The sequence below is a fragment of the Oryzias latipes genome, chromosome 12 (assembly GCF_053564925.1).
Source record: "Oryzias latipes strain Hd-rR chromosome 12, Olatipes_Hd-rR_3.1".
Lineage (NCBI taxonomy): Eukaryota > Metazoa > Chordata > Actinopteri > Beloniformes > Adrianichthyidae > Oryzias > Oryzias latipes.
Window position 1 is genome coordinate 32,717,989 of NC_136248.1, and position 18,040 is coordinate 32,736,028.

The 18,040-nt window shown below is 50.5% G+C and overlaps 3 protein-coding genes across 5 annotated transcripts in view; 2 read left to right on the forward strand and 1 right to left on the reverse strand.

Annotated features, from left to right (window-relative positions):
- The window catches only part of myo5b (myosin VB), a 32,522-nt gene extending 28,610 nt beyond the window's left edge, over window positions 1-3,912 (forward strand). For both annotated transcript variants that reach the window (XM_023960845.2, XM_023960846.2), the window contains exons 36-39: window positions 1,549-1,840; window positions 1,953-2,127; window positions 2,440-2,520; window positions 2,792-3,912. In XM_023960845.2, the coding sequence (XP_023816613.1) occupies window positions 1,549-1,840; window positions 1,953-2,127; window positions 2,440-2,520; window positions 2,792-2,944 (701 nt within the window). In that variant the 3' untranslated portion in view covers window positions 2,945-3,912. The remainder of the gene's footprint in view (window positions 1-1,548; window positions 1,841-1,952; window positions 2,128-2,439; window positions 2,521-2,791) is intronic.
- A 3,827-nt stretch (window positions 3,913-7,739) lies between these two features.
- Window positions 7,740-15,575, forward strand: il7r (interleukin 7 receptor). The gene is made up of 9 exons (XM_078956412.1): window positions 7,740-8,138; window positions 8,357-8,569; window positions 9,104-9,242; window positions 9,325-9,485; window positions 9,614-9,765; window positions 11,773-11,929; window positions 11,999-12,098; window positions 12,174-12,246; window positions 12,318-15,575. The coding sequence occupies exons 2-9, from the start codon at window positions 8,479-8,481 to the stop codon at window positions 12,687-12,689; spliced, it is 1,245 nt and encodes a 414-aa protein (XP_078812538.1). The 5' UTR covers window positions 7,740-8,138; window positions 8,357-8,478; the 3' UTR covers window positions 12,690-15,575.
- Window positions 13,840-17,743, reverse strand: capslb (calcyphosine-like b). Of its 2 annotated transcripts, none has more exons than XM_004084431.5 (5): window positions 17,584-17,743; window positions 16,207-16,350; window positions 15,911-16,088; window positions 15,611-15,820; window positions 13,840-14,317 (listed from the first exon to the last, which is right to left on the reverse strand). In XM_004084431.5, the coding sequence occupies exons 1-5, from the start codon at window positions 17,724-17,726 to the stop codon at window positions 14,216-14,218; spliced, it is 777 nt and encodes a 258-aa protein (XP_004084479.2). In that variant the 5' UTR covers window positions 17,727-17,743; the 3' UTR covers window positions 13,840-14,215. The 2 variants fall into 2 exon arrangements, with proteins under 2 accessions (XP_004084479.2, XP_020555482.1); XM_020699823.3 differs by lacking the exon at window positions 13,840-14,317 and adding an exon at window positions 15,256-15,429.
- Between the last annotated feature and the right edge of the window lie 297 nt (window positions 17,744-18,040).

The following is an 18,040-nucleotide window of genomic DNA, read 5'->3' on the forward strand; positions in this document are numbered from 1 at the left end:
GTGGAGAACGTATTTTTGAAGAACACTAAACCTCGTCTTTCTGGAGAACGTTGTTCTGGAGAAAGTTGTTCTGGAGAACGTCTCTGTGGAGAACGTCTCTCTGGAGAACATTAAACCTCGCCTTTATGGAGAACGTCTCTGTGGAGAACGTATTTTTGAAGAACACTAAGCCTCGTCTTTCTGGAGAACGTTGTTCTGGAGAACGTCTCTGTGGAGAACGTATTTCTGAAGACCACCAAACCTCACCTCTATGGAGAACGTCTCTCTGGAGAACGTTTCTGTGGAGAACGTATTTCTGAAGAACACTAAATCTCGCCTCTATGGAGAACGTCTATCTGGGAACGTCTCTGTGGAGAACGTCTCTCTGGAGAACATTAAACCTCGCCTCTATGGAGAACGTCTCTGTGGAGAACGTATTTTTGAAGAACACTAAGCCTCGTCTTTCTGGAGAACGTTGTTCTGGAGAACGTCTCTGTGGAGAACGTATTTTTGAAGAAAAACTAAACCTCGTCTTTCTGGAGAACGTTGTTCTGGAGAATGGCTCTGTGGAGAACGTCTCTCTGGAGAACATTAAACCTCGCCTTTATGGAGAACGTCTCTGTGGAGAACGTATTTTTGAAGAACACTAAGCCTCGTCTTTCTGGAGAACGTTGTTTCTGGAGAACGTCTCTGTGGAGAACGTATTTCTGAAGAACACTAAACCTTGCCTCTATGGAGAACGTCTTTCTGGGAACGTCTCTGTGGAGAACGTCTCTGTGGAGAACGTATTTTTGAAGAACACTAAACCTCGTCTTTCTGGAGAACGTTGTTCTGGAGAACTTGTTCTGGAGAGCGTCTCTGTGGAGAACGTCTCTGGAGAACGTCTCTGTGGAGAACATCTCTGTGGAGAATGCCTTTTTGGAGAACACTAAATCTCGTCTCTGTGGAGAACGTCTTTATGGAGAACGTCTTTGTGGAGAACATCTCTGTGGAGAATGCCTTTTTGGAGAACACTAAATCTTGTCTCTGTGGAGAACGTCTCTGGAGAACGTCTTTCTGGAGAACGTCTCTGTGGAGAACATCTCTGTGGAGAATGCCTTTTTGGAGAGCACTAAATCTCGTCTCTGTGGAGAACGTCTTTCTGGAGAACGTCTCTGCGGAGAACGTATTTCTGAAGAACACTAAACCTCGTCTTTCTTGAGAACGTCTTTCTGGAGAACGTCTCTGCGGAGAACGTATTTCTGAAGAACACTAAACCTCGCCTCTATGGAGAACGTCTTTCTGGGAACGTCTCTGTGGAGAACGTATTTTTGAAGAACACTAAACCTCGTCTTTCTGGAGAACGTTGTTCTGGAGAACGTTGTTCTGGAGAACGTCTCCGTGGAGAACGTTTCTGTGGAGAACGTGAAGCGTTTGGTGACCTGTGTTCGTCTAAAGGTCTTTAGCTGCAGGTTCTCCTGAATCCGGCTTGAGTTGGTCAGTTGACGTCGTTCGCGTCTCGGATGTTTGGTGGCTTTGATCTACAGCTGATTGTTTCTGACTCCGCCTCCGCGTTTGTCTCTCCTGCAGTGTCGGCCATGTTGGAGAGCGAGAGCATCCCCAGCCTGGCGGGCGTGAAGCCCATGGGCTACCGGAACCGCTCGCACAGCATGGACACCGACGACGGGCCCAGCAGCTACACCCTGGAGGCGCTGATCCGGCAGCTGGGGCAGTTCCACGCCGTCATGCAGGAACACGGGCTGGATCCTGAGATCATCGGGCAGGTGGTGCGGCAGCTGTTCAGCTGCATCAACGCCAACACGCTCAACAACCTGCTGCTGCGCAAGGACGTCTGCTCATGGAGCACCGGCATGCAGCTCAGGTAGCCCCGCCTCCTCCGTGTCACCCCCCCCATTTGTTCTCCTGGCCCTGGAGAGAGAGGCCGTTTTGAATGGGTGTAACGGGTGGTGCTGACGGTGATGTTTGGCTTCCAGGTACAACACCAGCCAGATGGAGGAGTGGCTTCGAGCCAACAACCTGCTCCAGAGCAAAGCCGCCGCCACGCTGGAGCCCATCATCCAGGCGGCGCAGCTGCTGCAGGTCAAGAAGAAGACCACGCAGGACGCCGAGGCCATCTGCACGCTCTGCACCGCGCTCACCACGCAGCAGGTCCTCCTCACTCCTTACAGCTGGGGGAGGGGCGTGTTCCTCTTTGATGTCATAAGCTGTGACCCTGGGTCAGAGTGACCCTCCATCTTTCTGAGCGGCGCCCCCAGTGTTCAGTGCAGTGAAGTGCGGGTTGTTTGTGAGGCTTCTGCTCCGTCTGCTGGACGGCTTCAGAGGTAGAACTGGCTTCAGGAGAACGCCAAAGAACGTTCCAGACGTTCCACCTTCGGATCCTGGCTTCCTGTTTGCATGACCTGGATTTGAACCAACAACCTGCCTGCTCTCCATGTAATGTTCTTGTGTGTTCTCCTCCAGATCGTGAAGATCCTGAACCTGTACACGCCTCTGAACGAGTTTGAGGAGCGGGTCACCGTCTCCTTCATCAGAGGCATCCAGGTGGGTTTCTTAAGAATGGGGGGCGGAGCCTCCTCCTCCCAGACTCTCCAAAGTTCTCCCTGACCCTCCTCTGTCCTCCGAACCTCCAACATGTTGAATGTTGATGAGCGGCTGCTGACAGGTGAGCTCACCTGGAGAGTGAGCGCTGAAGGGTCCTGACCTTTGATCTCCAGGGGAAGAAGCAGGTCCTCCTGGGTAGAGGAGCCCCTCCTTCCTGGTCGCCATGGTTACAGTTGCTATATGACTGACCTTTGCTTTCCTTTGTGTCCAGAACCGCCTCCAGGAGAGGAACGACCCCCCCCAGCTCCTGCTGGATACCAAGTTCACCTTCCCGGTGTTGTTCCCGTACGCGCCGTCCGCTCTGAGTCTGGACGCGCTGCACATTCCCGCCTCGCTCGGCATCGACTTCCTGGTCAGGGTGTGACGGACCCTGCAGGTGCTCCCGAGGACAGATCCTGTCCTGTACTCTGTCCAAGGCCCCCACCACTACAAGTCCATCAGAACTTCTTTATTGTTCCCCCAAAGTCCTGAAGGATCCAGGTTCTGTTCCCTTTGGATCTGACAAAGGTCAGAAGGGGCCGGGGGACAGAAGTGAGAAAAACAGGATTTATGCTCAGCTGCTGCCAAAAAACGGATCTTTGTTGGTGTCTTCCTCTCAAACGCGAAGCGTTCTACAGAGAACGTATGGATGTCAGAGCGTCTGTCAGAACGCTGCAGGGTAGAACCCTCAGTGTGACATCACAGATAGTTTCTGTAGCTGAGACGGTGCCGCCCTGCTGGTCTCAGCGGGTCCCCAACAGTCCACGCCTGCCCCCTACAGGCCGCTTCTGAGCCTGCCGTTACTTCAGCTCAAGCTGCTGCTTAGCTTTCAGAGTTTTACCAACAGCAGAGTGGTGGGAGGAGCCTAATGAGAGCTGACCAACCAGAGAAGAATGTTGCTTTAACCGATCGCTCCGTCTTTGAACCAGCGTTTCTTTTTATCTTCAGCTGTGAGGCGTTTAGGGAGGCTCAGAAATGAAGACGTCCTGATCCTTGAAGCAGTTTTTACTTTTCTAGGGGAAAGAAAACATTTTAATATGAAAACATTTGTGACCTGGTCACATTAGTTCACTTTCTTTGTGCAAATCCTGTTTTGTTTTTTTCAGGGGTGAAGGGTGTTTTGATGGGGGGGGGGGGCAGACGGGGCTTCATGAAAGTCCGTCATCTTCTTGGTTTGAATCCGAGGCTTTTAGTCTGATCCTGTTTGTCTGACTGTTGTGTGAAGAATCACACGGTTTGCTGTTTTGAGCAAATACCAAGTGAAAAATCCTGAAATTTGTTTGTTGTCTGGTTCTGGTTCCACCAGAAAACTTTCCCTTTAAAGTAAAATGTTTGACAGATGAAGGTTGAAAAGCTGTTTTGTGGTTTTTCCTTAAAGCAGCTTCACATACAAAAACCGTTGTACAATATAACAGCTATATGCTAATAACTCAGTGCCAATAGCTACATGCTAACAGCTATATGCTAATAACTCAGTGCCAATAGCTACATGCTAACAGCTATATGCTAATAACTCAGTGCCAATAGCTACATGCTAACAGCTATATGCTAATAACTCAGTGCCAATAGCTACATGCTAACAGCTATATGCTAATAACTCAGTGCCAATAGCTACATGCTAACAGCTATATGCTAATAACTCAGTGCCAATAGCTACATGCTAACAGCTATATGCTAATAACTCAGTGCCAATAGCTACATGCTAACAGCTATATGCTAATAACTCAGTGCCAATAGCTACATGCTAACTGCTATATGCTAATAACTCAGTGCCAATAGCTACATGCTAACAGCTATATGCTAATAACTCAGTGCCAATAGCTACATGCTAACAGCTATATGCTAATAACTCAGTGCCAATAGCTACATGCTAACAGCTATATGCTAATAACTCAGTGCCAATAGCTACATGCTAGCAGCTATATGCTAATAACTCAGTGCCAATAGCTACATGCTAACAGCTATATGCTAATAACTCAGTGCCAATAGCTACATGCTAACTGCTATATGCTAATAACTCAGTGCCAATAGCTACATGCTAACAGCTATATGCTAATAACTCAGTGCCAATAGCTACATGCTAACAGCTATATGCTAATAACTCAGTGCCAATAGCTACATGCTAACTCCTTTATGCTAATAACTCAGTGCCAATAGCTACATGCTAACAGCTATATGCTAATAACTCAGTGCCAATAGCTACATGCTAGCAGCTATATGCTAATAACTCATTGCCAATAGCTACATGCTAACAGCTATATGCTAATAACTCAGTGCCAATAGCTACATGCTAACAGCTATATGCTAATAACTCAGTGCCAATAGCAACATGCTAACAGCTATATGCTAATAACTCAGTGCCAATAGCTACATGCTAACAGCTATATGCTAATAACTCAGTGCCAATAGCTACATGCTAACTGCTATATGCTAATAACTCAGTGCCAATAGCTACATGCTAACAGCTATATGCTAATAACTCAGTGCCAATAGCTACATGCTAACAGCTATATGCTAATAACTCAGTGCCAATAGCTACATGCTAACAGCTACAACAATTCAATTCTATTTTTTATTGTTTAATATTTACAACAATAGTCGTCTCAATGGGCTCCATTCCAGTAACTGAAAGTAAACATGAATCATAGTCATGGAATTCATGGAAGATCCCTGCCTGGGGTGTCAATGTCTACTGCCTACCCCCGAGCCCAAAGAAGAGCTTCCACCGACCCCCAAGATCGTAGACACACATGTACGTACAGATGTGATTTATTGTTTCCTGGGGTAGAAGGTTCCAGAGACCTTCATGGAGGAGAACCATGAGCCTGCAGAGAAACCAAAGGAGAACCCTGGTGGACGCAGGATCTCTGCTGTGTCTGCAGCATCACCGACACGACACGGTCTGTCCACCAAACCCAAGCAGGAAGTCCTGCTCCCCTTCTCAGAGAGGACTTTTGCAGATGACGTGCACTGGATGTGGACCTGCTGGACCTGCAGGACCTGCTGGATTTGGTTTTCGAGAACTGTCTGAGACTTCAGGGCTGGGCTGGTTCCCACGGACGGCAGCAGCTGTGAGTTTGCTGCGGTTTACCTGCTGCTCAGATGATGAAAGTGAAACCCGTCCCACAGCGCGGCTCCTGGTCCCCCCCTGTGTTCTCAGCAGGAGCTTCCTTCAACCACCTTCACAACAGAGAAGCACCAGAACCTCCATGAGTCCACTTCTTCAAAGCAGCAGATCTGGTTCTCCACACTGACGGCTCTCAGAGGCCATCACACACACACACACCCCCCCCTTCGTGGTCTCATGGTGTGACGGGCCTTGGGCAGGAGGTGCTACACTGAAAAATCACTAGAAACCAAAGTGTTGGAGGAGCATCATCTTGACGAAGGAGGACCGGGTCCAGACCACCGATGTGACAAACTCTGCTCTTCTGCTGCTTCACCCTCTTGGGTTCTGTTAGATGTTCTCTTCTGACCTGCTGGTGCTTCATCGGTGCTGTTTATTCCGGACAGACCCTGAAGGGGCCATCAACCCTTCTGGTCCAGACAAAACCAGGACTGCTGGATTCTGGTCTCCACGTAGAAGCGTGGCTGAACTGAACCCACGAGGCCTCGGTTCTGCAGGGTTTGGAGCTTCCTGTGAGCTGCTTGTTGACATGATGGGAGGAAGAGGATGTGGTGACGCGAGCTGAGCTCCGTCTGCACGCCGTGCATCACCTTCAGAACCCGAGGAGCAGCAAAGGTGAACAGGACGTTCCTGCTGCTGGTTCTGGTTCTGGTGTGGCCTCCTCTGGGCTCTCTGGTGCTGGTCTTCTGTGAAGCCTCATCCACGTCCTGAGGGGGCTCTGCTTTACTGGGGGGGCTCTGGTCCTCATCCATGTGCGGGTCGTACCGGGCAGAACCTTCTCACCATGAAGATGTTTGTGATGAGCTTCTCCACATCTCTGATAGCTTCAGTCCAGAACGTCTGCCCTCCCAAAAGCCGTCCTGACCCCCACCCATCTGATCGGGGGAGGGGGTCACTCTGACCCCCAGCTACATGACCCTCATTGCTCTGCACCACCATGAAGATTGTTTTCTGGATCTTCAGGAAAAGAAGGTTCACTTTTCAGGTTTGTGCATGCACCTTCAAAATAAAAGCCTCAGCTCATGACTGATTTCAAAACAAAGTCCCGACTCATAAGTGGAGTTAAAACTACGACAGTCTGAAGAAGTTCAACGCCTCTGAGAGTTTGAAGCATCTTCTGGAGGATCTTCTCAGGCCTGAGAGAAACCACAGAACCAGAGAGGTCCGCTGCTGGTTCTGAGAGGATGGCCCGCCTTTGAATCGGGTCAGAACACAAACCTGTGGCAGCGTGAAGGAGGTGCTGGAGAACTTCTTTCTGGTTGGGGTCCATCTGTGAACCATCTGTGTTGTTTTCCTGATGTCATTCCCAGCTGTACCCCCCACCCTCGTGAGAACCCGGCAGGGTTCTGAACCGCAGAACTTCAGTGAACAGGTGCTTCATCAGATTCCTGTCAGAACCTGAGAGGGAGGTGACCAAAGTCATGAAACCGCAGCAGCAGGAGCTCGGAGATACTGAGCGGAGATATGAACCTCAGCCTGTGGTCAGACGGGGGAGGGGGCACATGGGGGGGGGGGGGGGGGGGGTTACTGCAGAAGCAGCAACTTCAGCTCCTTGGAGCCTCCAGGAGACGGGTCAGCCCTGGTTTGTTATGGAAACTTTGAGCCTGGAGAAGTTGGTCGGTAAATGTGTGAGGAGGAGGAGGAGGAGGAAGGAGGTCAGGAGGTCCTCCGTTTCTCCTCCACGGACCGGACTGATCCGGATCTGCGTTCCTCGGGTCTGAACAGAACGTTCTGTGCAGCAGCAGCGTTTCCTGCAGCTCCGTGAGATGAAAAACCTCAACGCGTCGGTCTAACCTGTTTCTGCTACACCTGTGGTAGAGCTTGAGGCCACATTGCAGCCCCGTTTCCCAGCATGCTGTGCTGCGTAACATGAAAGCTGCAGGGTTCTCCAGAGGGGCTAACCACGCAGAGGCGGCGGCGCCGGGAGCTGCAGGTGGGAGGAGAAGGAGGAGGAGGAGCACTCCTGCTGGCCTCCTCTGGAGAGCTCAGCTTCTGCTGCAGAGCTGCGGGTTCCAGTGTTTGCAAAGCTGTGCTCATTTGAGAACAACACACATCGGCGGCGCAGACAGGAAGTGGCGTTGAGGTTGCTGGTTAGACTCTCAGGCGGCTGCATGTGGAGCAGCTGATGGTTGTAAGAGATAAGATTCTTTTACAACCATCTCTGATCTCCAGCAGGTCCAGACTGTATTTTTAGAAACAATGACAGCAGTGGGACCAAATGATGGCCTGTGATTGGTCCATGACTCACCTGGAAACAGACAGAGACTTTTGCTGGGGGGGTCATCAACGATAAGCTCACGAACTTATGGAGAATTTTCTCGTCATTTCCACTAAAGCGTGCACGAGGGCTGGAGCGTGCACAAGGGCTGGAGCGTGCACGAGGGCTGGAGTGTGCACGAGGGCTGGAGTGTGCACGAGGGCTGGCTGTACAGCAGAGGAATACTTCTGGCAGGTGGGGGCTTCAGGGGGTTCTGTTGTCTTCTTTCGACACACTGACCATCCAACGTGCATCCACGTGCACGTCTGACCCTAATGAGTGATCTGGGCCCCCCAGAGAAGACCTGTTCCAGCCTGAGGTCAGAGGAGCAGGAGCTCCTGCAGGAGGTCTGGGGGGGTCCAGCTGCTGATTGCTCGCAGCTCAGATGATCAGAAATGTTTTGTGACTTGCAGAACTTCCTGTGAGCGCAGACCTCAACCAGCGGCCCGCCTGCTTCCTCTGCATAAGCCACACCCCTCCTGCTGACAGAGCAGCTCTCAGCTGTCGCTGCGTCTGCAGCTGGACTTGTGACACGATGGCGTTCGGCTGGAAGACGGACGCTCTGCTGCTGCTGCTGCTGATGATGGCGACGGGAGGCCAGGCTCAGAGCGGAGACGGAGACTCAGGTGAGGACAGAAGTTCAGGTGAACATCTGAAGACTTGAAGAGTGACGAAGAGGAGCAGTGGGTCTTGGTGCTGGTAAAAGGTTCCTGAAGGCAGACGAAGATGTTTCTTCATGTTCTGAGGTTCTGAACTTTGACCCTAAAGGGAAGAACCAGACTTGTCAGATCTGGGGGGTCAGCAGGGGTCCGGAGCTGCAGGTCCATGCTCTCCTCAGATCTTCTAAACGAGATTCGGAAGACCTGCAGGCAGGAAGACTCAGAGGAACGCAGCCCAGAAAAGAAACTGAAGCAGACTCTGGGTGGTGGGGGTGGGGGTGGGGGCAGCCATGGACGGAAGATGAAGATGATCGTAGAAGCAGGTTCTGTCCAGGTCCAGCTGTCCTGACTGGAAGCAGCTTCTCCTGCGTCAGACCAAACCACAGGGGTGGGGGTGGGGGGCTGCACCGACGCTGTTTTTGGGAACTGACTCCTCGGGACCTCCTCCTCGGTGGTCATGTGACGCGTGCGTGACGTTCAGGTGTGCTTTGATCCCTGCAGAGCTCCAGATGAGCTGCAGCTCCCACATCTCCATCCATGGATGCAACGTCACCTGCCAGCTGCTGACGGACAGCAGCAGCAGTGAGGATGAGGAGGAGGAGGAGGAGGAGTGGAACGCCGTTGTCAAGACCACCATGTGGTACGGATGTTGGATGTGCTGCAGAGGCCTCCTGCGGGTCAGAACTTCTGGGCCTCACAGATTTTCCTGTTGTTCCCGTCAGTTATTCCGAGTGGACCAAAAGTGGCAAGAAGATGAAATGCGTGGAGGCCGATGGAGACACAGTCCGGTCTGAGGATCTGAGTCCGGTGGTGCCCGTCAACGTGACCGTGCACCTACAGAGAGGACGACCCATCTCCTCCGTGGTGAACCTGACCAAAATAGGTAAACACTGCAGCACCTGCTGGAGGAAGTGATCCTCCTGTCAGAACACATGTAACCTGTTTTCACTTCCTGCTGCTCTCACCATCTGCAGAACGTCTTCACTCTTCTCTTCTCCTCCTCTTCTTCAGTTAAACCCAAGAGTCCTCAGGTGTGCAATGTCACCTTTGACCTGGAGTCAAACCAGACGGTCATCTTTATCGAGATTCCATACCAGAACGACTATCTGAAGGTGGAGAACCAGCTGTTCCAGCTGCACATCTGGACTGCAGGACAGAATCTGGTGAGAAGATCCTTCAGCTCATTTCTGTCCGTCTAACAGCAGACTGGGATCTGAAGCTGCAAACCAGGAAGAATGTCCTGATGGGAAAAAAGAACCAGATGGGTTTACAGATCTCCATGAAGCAAAACCACATCGAGATGAAAAACAACTAAAACATCCTCCTGATCCTCTAAAGATCCATCTAAACCGCCCTATTGCTGTGCCTGACTGACAATGTTGAGTCTTTTGTAGACGCTTTTCAAGAGAGCTTTAAATTCATTGAATTATTCTATTTGTTGTTTTAATCTGTTGTACTTTCCCTCATTGTTTTACTCTGCAAAGACCTTCGTGATTTTATTTGTGAAAGGTGCTAGAAAAAATAAAGTTACTACTACTACTAAACCTCCAAAGATCCTCCTGATCCATTGAAGATCCTCCTGATCCTCTGTATTTCCATTAAAGACCGTCTTCATCGCTGAAGATCCTCTGAAGATCCTCTACAGATCCTCCTGATCTTCTGTGTATCCATTGAAGACCCTCCTTATACATTGAAGACCCTTTTCATCCTCTGAAGATCCTCTACAGTTCCTTCTGATCCTCTAAAGATCCTCCTGATCCTCTACAGATCCTCCCGATCCTCTAAAGATCCTCCTGATCCTCTAAAGATCCTCCTGATCCTCTAAAGATCCTCCCGATCCTCTACAGATCCTCCTGATCCTCTAAAGATCCTCCCGATCCTCTAAAGATCCTCCCGATCCTCTAAAGATCCTCCTGATCCTCTAAAGATCCTCCTGATCCTCTACAGATCCTCCCGATCCTCTAAAGATCCTCCTGATCCTCTAAAAGATCCTCCCGATCCTCTAAAGATCCTCCTGATCCTCTACAGATCCTCCTGATCCTCTTAAGATCCTCCCGATCCTCTACAGATCCTCCTGATCCTCTAAAGATCCTCCTGATCCTCTAAAGATCCTCCCGATCCTCTACAGATCCTCCTGATCCTCTACAGATCCTCCTGATCCTCTAAAGATCCTCCTGATCCTTTAAAGATCCTCCTGATCCTCTACAGATCCTCCCGATCCTCTAAAGATCCTCCCGATCCTCTAAAGATCCTCCTGATCCTCTAAAGATCCTCCCGATATTTTAAAAATCCTCCTGATCCTCTAAAGATCCTCCTGATCCTCTACAGATCCTCCTGATCCTCTAAAGATCCTCCTGATCCTCTAAAGATCCTCCTGATCCTCTAAAGATCCTCCCGATCCTCTACAGATCCTCCCGATCCTCTAAAGATCCTCCCGATCCTCTACAGATCCTCCTGATCCTCTAAAAATCCTCCCGATCCTCTACAGATCCTCCTGATCCTCTAAAGATCCTCCTGATCCTCTAAAGATCCTCCCGATCCTCTACAGATCCTCCCGATCCTCTAAAGATCCTCCCGATCCTCTACAGATCCTCCCGATCCTCTAAAGATCCTCCCGATCCTCTACAGATCCTCCTGATCCTCTAAAGATCCTCCCGATCCTCTAAAGATCCTCCCGATCCTCTAAAGATCCTCCCGATCCTCTACAGATCCTCCTGATCCTCTAAAGATCCTCCCGATCCTCTACAGATCCTCCTGATCCTCTAAAGATCCTCCTGATCCTCTAAAGATCCTCCCGATCCTCTACAGATCCTCCTGATCCTCTAAAGATCCTCCCGATCCTCTAAAGATCCTCCTGATCCTCTAAAGATCCTCCTGATCCTCTACAGATCCTCCCGATCCTCTAAAGATCCTCCTGATCCTCTAAAAGATCCTCCTGATCCTCTAAAGATCCTCCCGATCCTCTACAGATCCTCCCGATCCTCTAAAGATCCTCCTGATCCTCTACAGATCCTCCTGATCCTCTAAAGATCCTCCCGATCCTCTACAGATCCTCCTGATCCTCTAAAGATCCTCCCGATCCTCTAAAGATCCTCCCGATCCTCTACAGATCCTCCTGATCCTCTACAGATGATCTGTATTTATGACCCTTGGGTTCTGTGTTCCTGCAGATTCAAAACGTTTCCTCTCAGGACTGTATCCGGTTTGACACGAAGCACCTCCGCCCGCGCTCCCAGTACCACGTGAAGGTACGCTCCATCCCCTGCGGTGTTCTCCGTGGCAGCTGGAGCGAATGGAGCGAGACGGTCAGCTTCCTCAGTCCTGCGGGTGAGACACGCCTTCCAGGCTTGAAGGAGCCACAGTGGAGCTACGACTCACTCTGGGTGCTTCCTGCAGATCCCCCTGTGGTGAAGATGGAGCACATCCTCACGGTGTGCTTGATGGTGGTGGTGGTGGTGGGGGTGACCTCCAGTGCCTTCATCTTCTGGAAGAAACAGTAGGAGGTTTTCGCTGTTGGTAGGATCGTGTCTGAGACCTGGTTCTCCTCTGAACTCCTCCTTTGTTCCTGCAGAATTCTGACCTTCATCTGGCCCATCATCCCACATCCCAAGCAGACTCTGGTTCAGATCTGCAAACAGCACAAGGTGAGTCTTCTTCACTGACGATGAAGCCGTCCACCAAGTGGTGGAGCTCGAGCGGTTCTCTACTGTTTCAGGGTCTCCTGCTGAGCCTGAATCCTGAGGAGTTCAGCTCCCTGAACGTGGACCCGGTGGACCGAGCGGTGCGTGACGAAGAGCTCCTGGCCAGCGGCCCCCAGCCGGGCTCCACTCAGAGCTCTGACTGCAGGAACTCCACCAGCGTCAGCACAGAGGAGCTGGAGGTCTCTGCATTGCTCAGCAGGACCTCATCTGACAGTGAAGACAGCTGGCAGAACCTCGCCGCCTCCTCCATCCACGGACCCAGGAAGCAGAACCAGCAGGACTCCCCCCTGCCAGAAGGAGGCAGCGCAGCCAGCCCCGTGGAGTTAAGAGCGACCCAACCAGAGGAGGCCTACGTCACCATGTCCAGCTTCTACAGGACCAAATAGCTGCAGCAGAACCTCCTGGTGGACAGACGGACACCTGGAGAACCAACAGCACGGTCCTGCAGATCTGCTTCCTGGTCTGGATGTTCTCTCAGCATTCACAGGAGATCCTGCAGGAACCACCAACTCTTCATCCTTTTGGATCCATTCAGACTCCTCAGCTCACTGGACTCTGAGGAACATGATAAGGAACCTTTGATAGAGGACCTTTCAGAAGACGAGCTTTTAGCAAAGATGCATCATTTTGTACTTTTATTGTGGAATTCTAATGGAGCAAACATCCTGCTGCTGGAACCTGCTGCTGAAAGCTGCACTGAAGGGTCTCCACTGGAGGAACACCGTCTGCTGTCTGAAGGTGGACAGGAACCAGATCTGGACTTTTCACTGTATCTGAGATCTGGATTGAGTGGCCCCTCCCCCTTGGCATTCCAAACAGGAAGTACTCAAAAAATCCCACAGATTTCTATACAGAACCAAACAGCTGTTCCTCAGTCGTTCTGGATCTGGTACCTTCTTTAATAAGTTCTTGATGATCCTCTTTTTATAATTAATGTTTTTTTGTAGTTCAGAAAGATTTTAATTTCACATTTTGTGTAGGTGGTAGGGGTGTGGCCTTCATACAAGCTCGCTCATAATTGGTCAGAGTGGTTGCCATAGGAACGATGACTCAAACCGACTGGGACCAATCACTGTTTCCTGACGATGTCTGGTTCCAACACCGCGGCATCCGTGTCAGGGAAAAATGGCGACTGAATTGACTTCATTTGGTTGAAGCCATTTTTTTGGTGGGGGGTCCACACTCTCTTGGTCCAATTCTCACATACAGTCGATGCTTCTGACTTGGTAACATTTCTGTGGGCGTCTTCCATCTCCAGCTCCAAAAACCGGTTCCTAACCAACTCTTGGCTGACCAACAGCGAAGACCCCGCGTTGGCGTCTGGGTCATCCAGTTTGGTTTTTAGACAGGAACTGAGGGTGTTTCCTTGTTGTTCAACCCCGCCCCCACCTATAGCTCCGTCAGAGGAGGCTTTGTATAGTCTGCCACCGTTACCATGGAGACCTGAAGCCGTTTGTGGCCCAACCAGAGAACAATGCTGCTGTGTGAGTCAAGAACAGCTCATGTGTGACACGGGTTGATGATGGAGACACCGTCCACAAGACATTGCTGCTTTATTAACCCTAAAAAGAAGTGATCAAACTGACAGACTGTTATCATTCAGCTCCACAGACTCAGTTAGTCAACATGGCCGAACCACTCGCTGAGACTGAAGAACAACCCTTCTTCAGCTGAGAGGAAGATCTTCGGATCCCACAAACAACCTCTGCTAAAGCCGGGAAGATCCTTTGAGGGTCCTCTAAATATCCTAAGAATCCTGTGAAATCCTACAAACATCCTGTGAAGATCATTTCAGGATCCATGCATGACATTTAAAGTCTCTAGATCCCGGAACCATCCTCTGGAATCTTTGGAAAGTCTTCTGATGATCCTCTTGAAATCTTTAGGAGATCCTCTGAAGATCCCATGAAGCTTACAGCTTCCAGGCGTTCCTCATCATGAGAATGAAGTAGACATCGCTGTCGATGGATGCGCTCACGCCACTGTAGTAGTCAATGAACTCTTCTTTGGTGACCTGCAGATCAGGAGAGAAGATGAAGAGATGTTTTTTCCAGGATGAAGACGAGGGGGAAGGCAGTGAAGTGATAGTGAGCAGATTTTGTTACAGAGTTGAGTTCTAGTGATGGAGCTCTGAGGAACACTGATCAGCTCCTCAGAGCTACCGAAGCATTAGCATGTTCTCCTGGATTCTACTTTGTCTTTTACTCGCTCGGTAACAGGAACTTCCTGGCTCCTCCCACATCAGCCAATGTTCTCTCGTGTCGGCTGTTGGTCTACCTATAAAGACCAATGTTTGAATGTGTTCCACTGAACAATCGCTGCTATGTGAGAACATCCCCACAATAAACTCTTCTTCCTCTGAGTCCCTCGCTGATGAGGTCTGTTCTGGGTTTGATCCACATCTACAGCGCTTTACAGCCACCGTCCCAGTCACCCATGAACACACTGACGCCAAACGCCACCAGGACAGGGTGGGGTTGCCAGGGACACTTCAGGACAGGAACGGAACCTGCAATCCTCCAATCAGAGGTGGACTGCTCCACCACAGCCCCCCCCAGTCAGGTTGTTTTGTGTTTTGACGTTTTGTGTTGAACTTTCAGATGGTTTCATGCTGCTGCTTCACAAATGAACCCAACCATAAAAAAGGGTTGACACGCTGTGTTCCCTCACCGCGTCGCCGTTCTCCTTCCACTGTTTAACGCTTTTCTTTTTCTTACTGGACATTGTATTCTACATTCTGATTGGCTGTTGACCTTGTCAATCAATGTCCTCCGTGCTTTGTCTCCTGTACAGAATGCGTTCTTCATCTTCATCATTCTATAATCCTGGATGTATTTTTCTATGAAGGTTAGAACTTTTAGCCTTGAAACCCGAGAGAAAAGCGGGAAAATGTTCATGTCTGTCTGAGAAACATCTAGAACGTGTGTAGAGAGGAGTTTTACAGCCTTAGAATTCTGCTTCACAGATTTAATCCATAAGGGGTTCTTTTTAGAACATATTTCCCGCGAAAAACAAGGGAACGCTGTAGTTCTTCTTCTCCTTTGGTCTGGATTTGTCCGGACTTGGGACCGGCACGATTAGACCCTGGCTCTGGCCCTCTGGTGGCTACGTTGATGATCCTGTGTTCTATGTAACATTATATAAGAAAGGTCATATTCTCTATGATGTCTGATATTACTACTGTATTAATGATGGTTCTCTTGACACGGGCCTGTTCTTAACTCATGTACCGTATTAAATTCTAAGCAGATTGAAGAACTTTAGTTCTAACATTACAAAGAAACATGAGGTGGAAGTGTTCTCGTACCTTCCCGTCTTTGTCATACGGAGAGTCAAAGCTGTCCAGGAAGGTCCTGAACACCTGATCTTCACTCAACTCTCCATTCTGGTATTTGGGGTGATACTTGGCGTTGTAGACTCCTCTCAGGTCCTCCACTGTGATCACCCCATCCCCCGTCTTATCCATCTTTCGAAAGGCCTGCATGACCACCTCCAGTCGAGCCCTGGACATCGGAGGCTGCAGGAAGCAGAGCCAGCGTTATGGACCCAGAAACCAGCCTGGTCCTGGACCAAACATTAAACTACCCCCCTTGTTGGTGTTTTGTACCCGAAGAGCAATGAGGAACTCGTCAAAACTGATGGTCCCGCTGCCATCACGGTCAAAGTGCTGGAAGAGCGCGGCAGCCTCCTCCTTCTCCATCAGCAGCCCATAGTCGTTCAGACCCTTCAAGAACTCCTTTAAGTCCAGAGACCGGTTCTGGTTGTCGTCCATCACTCTAAAGGTTCTAAGGACAGAAACAGCGAAGACCGGCTCAAGTGTGCCATCCCAAAACCCTCATCAGACCAGTAAGGTGAGTCTAGCACAGGCAGGTGAGATAAAGGGGGAAAGTGGGTGGAGCTCACCTGCCAAGACCCTTGATCCCAGACGAGCCCCTGATCAGACACTGCAGACGGAGTTTCTCCACGGGATCCGAGCACTGGGACAGCTGGCGTTTGGCCATCACTGCCATCTCGTGGTCATGTCTGGACGTTCCTGCCATCGCTTTGCTGAGCTCACAGGTAAGACACAGGTGTGAGACAGGTGAGGTTCAGGTGTGAGAGACAGGTGTGAGGGACAGGTGTGAGAGACAGGTGTGAGGGCCAGGTGTGAGAGACAGGTGAGGGCCAGGTGTGAGAGACAGGTGTGAGGGACAGGTGTGAGAGACAGGTGTGAGGGCCAGGTGTGAGAGACAGGTGAGGTCCAGGTGTGAGAGACAGGTGTGAGGGACAGGTGTGAGAGACAGGTGTGAGGGACAGGTGTGAGAGACAGGTGTGAGGGACAGGTGTGAGGGACAGGTGTGAGGGACAGGTGTGAGAGACAGGTGTGAGGGACAGGTGTGAGGGACAGGTGTGAGAGACAGGTGTGAGAGACAGGTGTGAGAGACAGGTGTGAGGGACAGGTGTGAGAGACAGGTGTGAGAGACAGGTGTGAGGGACAGGTGTGAGGGACAGGTGTGAGGGACAGGTGTGAGAGACAGGTGTGAGGGACAGGTGTGAGAGACAGGTGAGGTCCAGCAGCTGAGGACAACAGAGCAAGTCCAGGCTTACACCTGAGAGTTCAATGCGGATCAGAACCCCTGGTTCTGGAGTCAGGTGTTCCTTGTGGTCCTCCTGTTTCCTCCTAAGCCGTCTCCTGTCCTGTCCAGCCCTCTGCCATCCTTCCTGTCATCTCACTCTCAGAGAAAATCCCATCAGATGCTTTTGGATTTGATCAGAATCTTTTTTTCCACACTAAGCAGCCATAAAGTGGACCCTGGCCGGTACTCTAGCAGCTGAATACCGGTGGAGCCAGTGGTTCTGGTCTGTGGAGGACGGGAATCTAATATTGGTTTTCTGCCATAGGGATCAGAGGATTTCTGATGGATCAGCAGTTCTGAAGCTCATGACAGGAAGGGGCGGGGCTTCCACCTGTGTGGTCCTGTTGGGTTTTTTCGTTCTGGTGAGCTGAACTCTGACTGCAGAGGGTCTGGCTCACGTTAGCTCGAGTCTCAAACAGGTTACTATGGTGACCATAGTATATATATATATATTTCTGTTCACGATGAATCATTTGGTTTGAAACATTTTCTTTACGGCCGTTTGTCGGTTTTTCGCTGTAGTTTTTGTTTTTTTCTCGGCTTTTCCTTCTGGTTCAACATCGACCCGCAGCGGAACCAGTGAAAGCAGAACCGGATTTGCTAGAACCAGACTCGTTTAAAAACTCATCTGCGCGCGCGGGGGGCGGGGGTGGGGGGGTCTCACCTGTAGAAGGTTTTTTCCGGTAATCCAGGCGTCTCTGCGGCGTGGCCACTCCGTAAACAATCCTCGGTTGCCATGGAGACCAACGGCCCTACCAGCGGCTCTGTCACGCAGTCACGTGTTATCCACGTTCGAACAGAACACATCCGAACTTTTCCCAAAGAACCGGGCCGATGTTCTGTCCGTCTGGTTCCGTCTCCTCGGATCAACGTGGATCTGCACCGCTGGGTTCTAAGCCTTTATGTTCTGTGACATGTCGGGTTCAGTGAAGATAATCCAGAACCAGAACCAGAACCATCCACCCTTGGAGAACAGAAACCAGCAGCGTTATGGGGAACATCATTGAACCTGAACTAAGGGGGCAGCAGAGAGGCGGGTCAGAACCGGACCGGAGGGTTTGAACGTCAAGGGTCGGTTTGGTTCCTTAAGTGATTTTTATTATTAATATTTACTTCCGGTC

What these genes read in the sequence shown, in the direction of transcription:
- il7r (XM_078956412.1), top strand. Translation starts at nt 8,479, where the DNA reads ATGGCGTTCGGCTGGAAGACGGACGCTCTGCTGCTGCTGCTGCTGATG. An exon ending in GGTGAACCTGACCAAAATAG is followed by an intron (nt 9,486 to 9,613) that starts GTAAACACTGCA and finishes CCTCTTCTTCAG; the next exon opens with TTAAACCCAAGAGTCCTCAG. An exon ending in TTCATCTTCTGGAAGAAACA is followed by an intron (nt 12,099 to 12,173) that starts GTAGGAGGTTTT and finishes TTGTTCCTGCAG; the next exon opens with AATTCTGACCTTCATCTGGC.
- capslb (XM_004084431.5), bottom strand. Translation starts at nt 17,726, where the DNA reads ATGTGTTCTGTTCGAACGTGGATAACACGTGACTGCGTGACAGAGCCG. An exon ending in GGGATCAAGGGTCTTGGCAG is followed by an intron (nt 16,089 to 16,206) that starts GTGAGCTCCACC and finishes TTCTGTCCTTAG; the next exon opens with AACCTTTAGAGTGATGGACG. An exon ending in AGTTCCTCATTGCTCTTCGG is followed by an intron (nt 15,821 to 15,910) that starts GTACAAAACACC and finishes TGCTTCCTGCAG; the next exon opens with CCTCCGATGTCCAGGGCTCG.